General features: G+C 35.2%; 1 protein-coding gene across 1 annotated transcript in view; it reads left to right on the top strand.

Annotated features, from left to right (window-relative positions):
• Positions 1 to 4,783: 4,783 nt before the first annotated feature.
• The window catches only part of LOC117983507 (protein Wnt-3a-like), a 76,728-nt gene continuing 70,488 nt past the window's right edge, over positions 4,784 to 11,023 (top strand). The window contains exon 1 of the mRNA XM_034970072.2: positions 4,784 to 5,199. Within this exon, the coding sequence (XP_034825963.1) occupies positions 5,132 to 5,199 (68 nt within the window). The 5' untranslated portion in view covers positions 4,784 to 5,131. The remainder of the gene's footprint in view (positions 5,200 to 11,023) is intronic.

Raw genomic sequence — 11,023 nt, 5'->3', positions numbered from 1 at the left:
TAATATAAGTAGGTAGGTAGGTACCTACGTACCGAAAATCTATTAAAATTACAATTTTTAAAAGCGATGTTAAACTTTGATAATTTTACAATTTACAAACACAACAATAACACAGGTAGATAGATACATAGAAAAAAATGCGCCGAATTGAAGACCCCCCTTGTTTATGGAAGTCGCTTAAAAAATTGGACAGCAAGTTTACGTTTAATCTTATAGATAAGTACTACTACTTACCTAATAAGAGAAGGTTTACAAATTTTAATTTTTCATCTAAAACATCCGTTAATTTAAACAATTAAAAAAAGATTAAAATTCCAACCTAACATTGAAAATCGTTCGAAAGTAAAAAGCGAAAATTCACCGTCGTATCATTTCTTGCGCCCACTTCAAATAACAAAATAGCGGTACACTGCGACTTAATAAACTAGACTCTACGTCATTTCATTTAAAATTCAAACTCCGATAGCGAGCTTAAAGGATGCGCAAAAAGTGCATTAGGCCGGTACAGTTAACAGTTTAGGTTGCGGGCCCACTAAGCTTAACCACCGCAATAATAATAATATTTATGTATCAATAAAATAATGGTGTCTAACTGTATTGTTTCAATTAATAAACTAAGACGAAAAACCACGATAGTGTGGAAATAAAATTCATGACATTGATTTTGACTTTTAACTAAAAATATTATTTAAAAATAAATTGTTTTTTTTTAAAATAAATTTACGCCTAATACTTTTTATATTTATTTAGGTGTATTTGTTTGTTGATCTGTAGTTTAATCACACCGCAACGCATGCATGTGAATTCTTGCATGTATATTTACTTTTTATCCCGGGAAATTAAAGAGTCCCCAGGGGATTTTTAATAAACTAAATCCATGCGGAAGTCGTGGGTATCATCTAGTAGGTAATATACAATACTATATGGTAGGTAGGTACTATATACAATATTTTTTGATTGTCATCAGCTCGCTACCAAAACTTGAAGATGTCTCTATTACTAACTATACTAAACTAAGTATACTCAGAATTTGCATAAAATATTTAAACGAGTAACCTTTGCAAGCAACTTTCAAATGCGTATTATAATAAATTGAACTTTTGAAATAAAAATATTAAGACGTACACACCAAAATCCTTGATTTAATTTAGGCAATACCGAAATAAACTGCCAAATACTAATATCTTACTAAAATGAATTTAAGTACTAATTGCTTAAGATATTATTATTCAAATAGCTTATGCTCTCGACTTCGCGTGGATTAAATTAATTTTCGAATTCCTATTGAATTCGAAAATTATATTGAACCCACTTAGAGGAGGAATTTCGAAAAATCCTTTGTTAATAAATACCTGCTCTTTACAGAGAACACGTCACCCTCCAAATTTCATGTCTCTAGGACCAGAGGTTTAGGCTGTGCGTTGATATATATAAGTCAGTCAGTTAGGACTTTGAATTTTATATATATACTCCCCTGCTCGTTTGCTCGCTATATCTATTAAAAAAAAAAAAGACAGTGGAAACTCGATTAATCGGACTAATTGTCCCATTGGATAATCCCAAATCCGGATAATCGAATGTATGAAGAAAAGCGGGTTTTGTGCATTTTATGTAGTTCACTATAATAGTATTTTCAATTTTCAAAGTAAGATAACTATACCAAGTGGGATATCATATTATGAAAGGGCTTTGCCTGTACATTCTAAAACAGATTTTATATGCATAATAGTTTTTGATTTATCGTACAAAATGGCGGAAAAAATACTCGAGTATGGAACCCTCGGTGCGCGAGTCTGACTCGCACTTGGCCGAACAATTTTCGAACAAAGTCCGGATAATCGCGAATCCGTATAACCGAGGGCCGGATAATCGAGTTTCTACTGTATACAGATAAACAAGAGTTATGAAAATAATTAAATAAATATATTAATTAATGTATCACTTGGTACGTAAGAGACCTAGAATTAATAGTTTTAAATAGATGACAAATAAGGGTATAATTTAATCAGCCGCAATCCATAAATTGGAATCAAGTTTTCGAACATGTAAGTACGTATGGACAAAAAAGCAGCTCTATTTTAAACCTATTAAAAATTAATATACCGAGTCTACGAGTAAGGTTTGATGGCCTGATGTAAGCTAGTAGCTTAACGGGCGGGGCTGTACATATTGGGTCCAATGCTAATTGCTTTACAAACTACAAATACGTAAAGAGTTATTATTTATTAATTATCCCTCACATTAAGATATCTTTAATATTATTAAGTCAGACAGACCACCTGCTAATAGTTGGCAAGACGACATTGTTGCAATGTCGAGTATGCTGACGCGAAGTGTGAAATACCTGTGAAAATGGCGTGGGAAAGACTCGTATAATCAACATCGGATAAAAGAAGGCATAGTTATGGTTGTTTTTATAAACTGATATTTTTTCCAAATGTGTGTAAAAAGTGTAATGTGAAAAATGTGCCTCCCGCAGCAATATGGAATGTAGGTGCCTACTTACACGTAGTTAAATACATAGGTGTAGTTCATTTCAACGGTTGTAGCTGTTGGGTATATTTTTTTAAATTAGTTGCGAAGATAAGAAGGTAATAATAAAGGTGAATAATCATAAAAATAATATTTTCTTAAAGCACTATAAAAAGTAGAATTTTCAAAAAAAATACAAGGAAAAAACTTTTTTTTAATGATCACTTTTAAATCTTAGTGTGCAACTATCTCAATAGTCGGTCGGTCCGTTTGATCTGTTGCAATTACAGTTTTACAGCGACCATAAACACGGGAACAGAATGCCAGGTAAGCCCTATTGTTGCCTTTTATCCCACACCCTTTGCTAAATCCCTGACTCTTATTTACATGGGCGAAATGCTGAATTTTCAACTAAACTACCTACAGGATATAGAGCCAAAGTACCTATACGATACTTTTAGCATTCAGCGTTTTAGCGAATTTACTGAAGATCGATTGTGGTATCAAAATCGATCGATGTTTATCGATGCTGTTTTGCGTTTGAATGAGGTATCAAAATGAAAGATGCCCGAGATGCAAGGCTGGTGGTTAAAGTTAGGTTAATGTTTATCATTACTTACCAGCCGTCCAAAATCGCGCGATTGCCGTTCGAATTTCGAATGCTTCTTGCGTGAACTAGCTGCGTGCCGCTGCCGATATAATAGACAAAATCTTAGACTTAATAATTGGTCTCCGGTAGAGAGAGACTAATAGGTAATGTGCGGAGCCGAGTTAAAAGCTTCGAAAAGCTGATAATGCTGATGATGAATGATAGTGAAAATGCAATTATAGTTTTTATTTGAATACAATGAGATTCATATTTGTTTGTTGTAATATTAGTTTCTCTCCATTTGCATCGAAATTAAAACGAGGCGCGTACAGAATTTCGCAATTCTACCTGTAAAGTGTCGTTGGTAGGTTCAGCTTTCGCTCGCGGCTGGGTAGGTAAAAACTCAGTGTTTTGCCTATCAGTGTACAACATTATAAATACCAGACTGGTATTGCAAGTAAAATATACCACAAGCATCTAGCTTGTGGTATATTTTTACCAACTTTTCTCAGACCAACCAATCAGAGGTGATTGCGATATTGACATTGGACCTACCTGTCATTCAAATGCAATCGAGCCCCAGAATCAGCCACTGAGTGGGTAGTATGTAATTTTAATAGCTTCATAGAACACAATTTTTGTTGACCCATCAACTTTGTAGTAGGTAGATATGTGATGTGTAGGTGATAGAAGTCGTTGTGTTAAGCTAAATCCACGTTAACTTGAAAGGTTGCACTGGTGCCTCAGATTGTTAACGTTAAGGAAGGTATGTGAGTGTCTGCAATCTGCAATGACATTTTAAATAATGTTATCAATATGCTCTTATTGCAATTCTCAATGGACATCGCAGACAGGTCCGGTTAAACAAGTAAATATATCAACGTTTACCATATCTTCAACTTAATGCAAATCTCTAGTTACCACTTTAATAAAAGTCACACACAAAACGCTTGCAATATCGTCTCTGCTACTTTGCAATACGGACTATGATACTCCAGAGATATGTTAACTAAGATTAAATTATTATTTATGAGATCGCTTGACCACTTAAGTATCGGATTTTGCTGATTTCCTTAATAAATAAAATTATTTAAACTTTACGCTCACCGTCCCCTTTAATCTTCTTTCGGTCAAGACGTAATCGACTTCAATGTCAGTGTTACATGTAAAAATATTTTCGCATAAACCCTCTTTTTGTGCGTTTAAGCTCACAATTGATAGGCTATGGATATAAAACACCTTAGTTTGTTCTTATTCTTTTATTATCTGTTATACTTCGTTAAAGGTTCTATAATAATTTGGGAACATTAAAGCCTAAAGGACTATGCATCCAGAGCAGTAGATAAATTAAAAAAAAACTATTGTATTAGGTTTACAGCGAGTTTACAGCGTATCTACTTACGTTACGTTTGACTGATGTGAGTGATATTGAATTTGGCTGAACAAATCAAAATACTTTGGTGTTAATTTTGAGCATTTGCATTTGCAGTTTCGTTAAGTTAACGTCAAGGCCCGCAGCACTAGCAGCTTTTGTTTAAGCTGTTTAACGGACATGTCCTTTTTCAAAAAAACCTTAGCTCGAGGTAAGGGCTTTGAAGGATGAACTAGTGCAGTGTGGTGTATTGCATTTACACGCCCTCCAGTTCGACCCTTCCCCTTACGGCAAATCCTATGGAATACTTACAAACGACTTAGAACAAGCCAGTCTGGTTTTGTATTTCAAACCGCGCGGGCCGCAGGCGCGTTGATAATACACGTTAGGCTAAAAGTCTTTCGAATTTCATAAAAAGAATAGGTACCCTTCTTTAGAAAAATTCCCGCTTTTCAATTAATGACACGCATCTTTTATTTTTTAAATCAGAAAAAGTTCTGAAAAAGTTTGTTCTTAAGTTTTTTTTTTCATTTTTCAAGAATTAATATTTTGTGTTATGTTTTTGTTCAGTTATGTGGTTTGATTCTTTTTTCAAAATGGTTTTCGTATTTTGGTTGTTGTTTTACTCGGTGTTGTGAAGTGTTCCTTTGGGGTGAATTTGAAGATTTTTTATGCTTTTTTGGAACTTTTAAAGCAAAATGAAGCTTTTTTGGAAAGTTTTGTGCACTCTACTGGTCCTGGTAGACGCCGTCATGGGTAACTGGTGGTAAGTAAACAACTTATACTCGAAGGTACCTACTTAAATATGTATTAGTAGATTTATGTATTGATGAAAGTATTTACTTTATTTCCAAAGCGAACGTCTTTTCTTTAAATAACTATTCTCCGTTATAATTTACGGTTATATTTCCAATAGTTAGGTAAGATTTTATTACTAGTTAGGTATCTTGACATTATCTAGCTTTTTAGATAGTAGGTACAATAATTTAACCTAGCGAAGCTTTAATATAAAAAATATTTTTATAAATATACCTAGGCAAACATAAACTTCCGCTCTAGAATTTATAAAAGTTCAACGCATAAAGTAGAGAGCTTCTTGAAGTAAAAACAACAAGAGATCTCTAGACAAAAATAGCCACAAACTTTTTGGGTTATCTATAAATACCTATGTATCTTAGTTGCTTTAATGTAAATGATAAATTGTTTACATTGACCATGTTTTGTTTGCATTTGGTGAAAAACAAAATACAATTTATCGCACTAGCACCTACCTACTTAATGCAACTTTTTAAGAAGAGCAAATTATAACTTCACCTGTTAGGTATCAGATTAAATTTCCGTACTCGAAGAGTACCAACGGGCCTCTATAGCTTCCGCTGTTCGCCCCTCTGTCCGTCCGTCTGTCTGTCAAAAGTACCTACCTACTTGACAGACAAAGTATTCAAAAGTAGGTAAGTACTTGTAAAAGTTTAATTAAATAAAAAAATGATTAGACTTGTCAGCGAGCTGTACCTATCTCATGAATCGTAGATAGGGAGTAGGGAGGTAAAAGGTAGAGTTGAAACTTGAAATTTTTACACAGAATGTGTATTTCTATTGCCGCTATAACAAAAAGTAATAAAAAACCAAGATGGCGAATTTCATAATGGCCACTATGCAAATTACAAAGTACCTACCTAGGTAGGTAGGCATAGTGTTATATCTTGTAATTTGTATAATGATACGGAACCCTTCGTGTGCGAGTCCGACTCGCACTAACCGGGGTTTTCCCTATTATCACTACCCCTATTATAAATACGAAAGTGTGTTTGTTTGTTGGTTTGTCCTGCAATCACGTCGCAACGGAGCAACAGATCGACGTGATTTTTTGGATGGGTAGGTAGGTACAGTTTAAGACCTGGAGAGTGACATAGGCTACTTTTTATCCCGGAAAATCAAAGAGTTTCCACGGGATTTTTAAAACCTATATCCACGCTCGCAGGCATCAGCTAGTTTATTTACATTTAATATTGTTAATTTAGCATGTTACTTTATACCTAAACTCTTTCGAATAAAGCTTACCTTTTGCTTTTTATTCTCAGAATACAGATTTTTATTACTTACTTAATTGAGTTTTATAAAGGAGAAAGAAGCTAAAAATTATGAAATGAATCCAATAGGTAGGAAGGGTAGGCTTCCTTTGTGTTTTGAGGTACGGAACCCTAAAAATATAAACAGTAGCTGTCATGTTGGCTGTGATGACACAGATTTGTTTAATCTAGCATCAGCTAATCTCTGCGATGTAATGCTTATGAAAGCGAAAGCAGATAAGACATGAAGTAGGTAGGTAAGTGCAGACGTAGATTGCTTAAAATGAATACGGCAAGTAAACTAAGAAAAGAAAGCAATAGAAAAACATTGATAAGTTCAAAATATTATTTAAGCAGCCTAATAAATAGGTCATCGGTTAGAGGATAGATTAAAATGATTCTGTGGTAGTAGCAAGTTTGAGACGCACCTCTAGCGTGGAATTGGGTTTTTTCAAAATCCCGTGGGAACTCTTTGATTTACCCTATGTCACTCTCCAGGTTTTTATCTATACCCATACAAATCACGTCAATCCGTTGCACCGTTGCGACGTGATTGAAGGACAAACCAACAAACAAACACACTTTCGCATTTATAATAAGGGTACTAATTCTGTGATCGTGGGCATCATTTAGTCATCGTCGTCATCATGATCAACCGATCGCTGGCTCAATACTGAGCACGGGTGTCTTCTCAGAATGAAAAGAGTTTAGGCCGCAGTCCGCCGTGCTGGTACAGTGCGGATTGGCATAATATTATGGGACACGCCCGGGAGCGCTAGCAGGAGACTCCTTTTACTCAGACAACATCGGCGGGGTGATAACGTACCTATATCGCGACAGGCTTGCGACAGGCGTAAATCTCGCGATCATTGCTGTCAAACGTTCGGCTAGAGAGAGACAGCAATAGCCACAAAGCAAAATAAGAAAAAGAGAGACAGCAAATGACCTGTCGCATTGCTACTGCTGTCACGTTGCTGTCGCTACTTCAACGTTTTACGTAATCACCCCCCAGGTCGCCCAAGCTAGTGGAGTTACAAATGTATGTGAGATACTCCTCGGTGACTCGTCTTCGAGACTCGCGTAGGATACTAGTCGCCTGGAAGTATCGTAATGTAAGAAGGGCCTTACATTCTCCGTAGCATGTCCGAGGCGCACGCTCAAAGGGATGTCATTCCTGTTCAGTTTACACAAGCTAGCATTGTTTAAAACAATTCTTGTCTAAACACTAAGGTTAACTTTCAACCTCTCCAAATGGTCACGTCCGTCCTGTTGATTTACAGCTACACTGGTTACACTAAACACATTTCATAATACGCAGTTTCTCTTGATTTTCATAGTGCAGCTTTAGGAGAAATATGTATCATTCTTCTTGAATGAGATTTGTAGTTGTCGTTAGTGCACAAGGTACCTACTTAAAAAAATATCTTATGTAATAATGATTTATTATATTATGTAAAAAAGGACCTACCTAGATAAGTTACAATATACCTACGCGTCCAAAATATACTAAAAGTAGATGTAGACAGCTATTATTTTACTCTCGTGCGTTTTGTATTTTCTATCTACTCCACAGCGAGAAGGCACGGATTTTATACGCCATGTCAAATATTATGAACATCTTATTACTTATCTTTGATTTATAGCTTTTTCCCGCAACTTTGTCCGCACTGAACTTGGTCCGCTTTTTAAAGATTGTTTGATTTTCTGAAAATCCTTTAGTGTGGCGCTACACTATACGCTACCTACATGCAAAATCTCAAGTTTATAGAGCTGTACGTTGATAATGTTTGTCAGTCAGTTCTCCCTTATATTCAAATAGATTGAAAGACAGTCTCTTGAATTTTTTGTACAACAGCGTTCATACTTCATCAAGAGTAAGTTTCAGGGTTCGCCAAACCTCTCTTAAAACATTTTAACGCAATTTTCGATATCCATTCATAAACAGGTGTGTACGTTTGTCAACCTTTGATGTCCCACGATTTCCGCGCGCTGTAAAATTATTTATACACGCCAGCACTAGCACAAAATAGCTTTCCCCTTTTGTTACTATTTTGTAAACAACGCAACTTGAAAGTAAGTTTAAAAATAAGGCGCAACATGTGGGCGGTGAAACGATTAAAATCGCAGGTGGTTTCTTGTTAGGTTTAGCTTTTTGCCGTCTTTTAACTAAAAAGCCGTTAAGTGAAGAAAAAAAATTTTGACTTATCGACTTATCGCCAAAAACGTGAATTTTTAAATCCTAGGAATGTTTCTAAAAAATAATGCTACGTATGCAAATTAAAAACTAACTTAAAACCTTGGTCCTAGCATTTAGATTTTATTTATTTTATAGGAAGCCAACGGTATACAAAGAAATATTTTTTTATATATTTAAATTCAAAGTAAAAAGACAACATTAAATTAAATTAAATCCTAGTATTAGGTCTTAGCATTCTTTATATTTTTTATTTTAGAGTTAAAAAACATTGTGTTCTAAGTTCTAACGTCTCTTTAATGGAGAGTAGCAGATCATTTCATCAAGATGTGCCCCAAATTGACATCATTTAATCAGATTGTAGTCAACTGGAACTTCTCATCATGGTCGAGAAATTTTTGTTGACTAGTCGCAACCGCAGCCTGCCAAAAGTAACAACGAAATTAGCTCCAACTCGATCTTGTACCTTGCTCAGCTTATATATCAATCCGGTGACTGACGTTTTGCGCATTTCCGTCTAATTAGATTAATTTAAGTAGAATATTTTTAGAAGTAGATAAATTCCGTAAACTGCACATTAGAAGCATACCTACGAGCTACCTATATCGTACCGTATAATTATATTCAAAGAAGCCCTTGGAGCTTTAATTTTGGTTGGCACCTTTTGGCTACTAACACCTGAGCATGAGCTTACACCTCTACGACAGGAGTTAGTTATCAAATGCTCAATCGATTCCATTCTGACTTCTGAGCATATCGATGGAAGTTTAACTTGCTGGAGTCAACAGTCTTAAGTTGCTACAAGAAACGATTGATCGGTCGATAGGAGTAATGGATGCCCAGTCTTGATGTGATCGTATAAAATAAATTAAGTGTCAAATAAGCGCGTCATGTCATGCGCTCGCACTGGACACTTTGATCTTGGTTTAGCTTCTACCACATCTTCTACTCTTGAGTTGTTTTTAAATTATGTAGTTGTGTCCTAAAATATGATCTAATTAGTGTGCAAGGTGCGCGAAACGACGTTGTCATGGCCTGAAGGACATCGCTCATATAACCAAAATGCAGCAGCGATGCGACGCGCGCGGTCGTTTGAGGAGCACCTTTTCGACTCTATCGTTTGTTTATTGTTTTTGACATGGTATGCTGTGTGTCAGGGCAGAAAGCCTAAATCTACATCTTAGGCGTAAATAATTAGGTAAGTCTTAGGCGTAATAGGTAACATCTAAGTTTAACCAATTGATACTGGCCGGAACTAGTCGTAGCCGGTTAAAACTAACTGTAACCGCACTTCGGCTTTTACCCGTAGCAACTAAGTATATCGAATGAGTGTGACAAAGTATATTATTCGCTTAGGATTTTTGATACAAGCTCGCCAGTCGCCTGAATGCGAACATTTCTCTACCCTCATTAGATCATCCTTGACTATACAGTGAGCGATGCGCCTTAAAATTGCGGTAGTATTTTTTTTTTTTACTTTATTTATTTTCAATAGGTAAGTAGGTATAAGTATGTTCTACTTTTTCGGAGTAATTCAGACAGTTAACCTAATATAGTTCATAAAATAAGTTCCTATTTAAGTTAAAGATCGCATTTTAGGGAATGTTGATCTTATATTAATGTGCAAAATTTGAGCCAAAACATATTATAGGATAATGAATGAATGACGTGTCAAATGAAGTGCGATATGCGTCCGCGCAGCGCCCTTTGATCTCGACCAAGCTACTTATTCTTCGAGCAGTGTATTCTAATTACGGGAAATTGTGTCGTTGTTTCCTAAAATATTGTTCTAATTAACGCATAAGTTGTGCGAAACACCGCTGTTTGAGGATTGAATGATTGATTTTACGAAATTGATATATGAAAATATTGTTTCCTAAACTGCAAACTAAAGCTACGAGTTAGGTTTTAAAATTAACCAATTCCTTGAAAGTTTGTTGGTATGTATGTTTTTATTGTACAAGATGTGCTAAGAAATTAAATAAGTAATATATTACTTAACTTTTAGCTACATTTTAATTAATAACTACCTACTAAGTACTAGTACTGATACATAGTTATAGCAATAAAGTTAGTTATGCTTAAGCTGACCCGCCCCGGCTTCGCTCGGGTGGAGTTTAAAAAATTGAGATGGGGGTTCAATTTCCAAAAATCCTGAAATCCATATTTCTTCATTTGTTACCGAAAACCCAAATACCAATTTTTATGCAAATAACTTGAAAAATGACGGACTTTCATACAAACTTTCATCCCCTATTTAACCCTCTTGGTAGTAGAATTTCCAAAAATCGTGAAATACTTATTTATTTATTTATAACCGAAAGCTT

This window comes from Maniola hyperantus, chromosome 7 (genome assembly GCF_902806685.2).
Source record: "Maniola hyperantus chromosome 7, iAphHyp1.2, whole genome shotgun sequence".
Classification (NCBI taxonomy): domain Eukaryota; kingdom Metazoa; phylum Arthropoda; class Insecta; order Lepidoptera; family Nymphalidae; genus Maniola; species Maniola hyperantus.
This window is presented reverse-complemented; position numbering and strand designations above follow the sequence as displayed.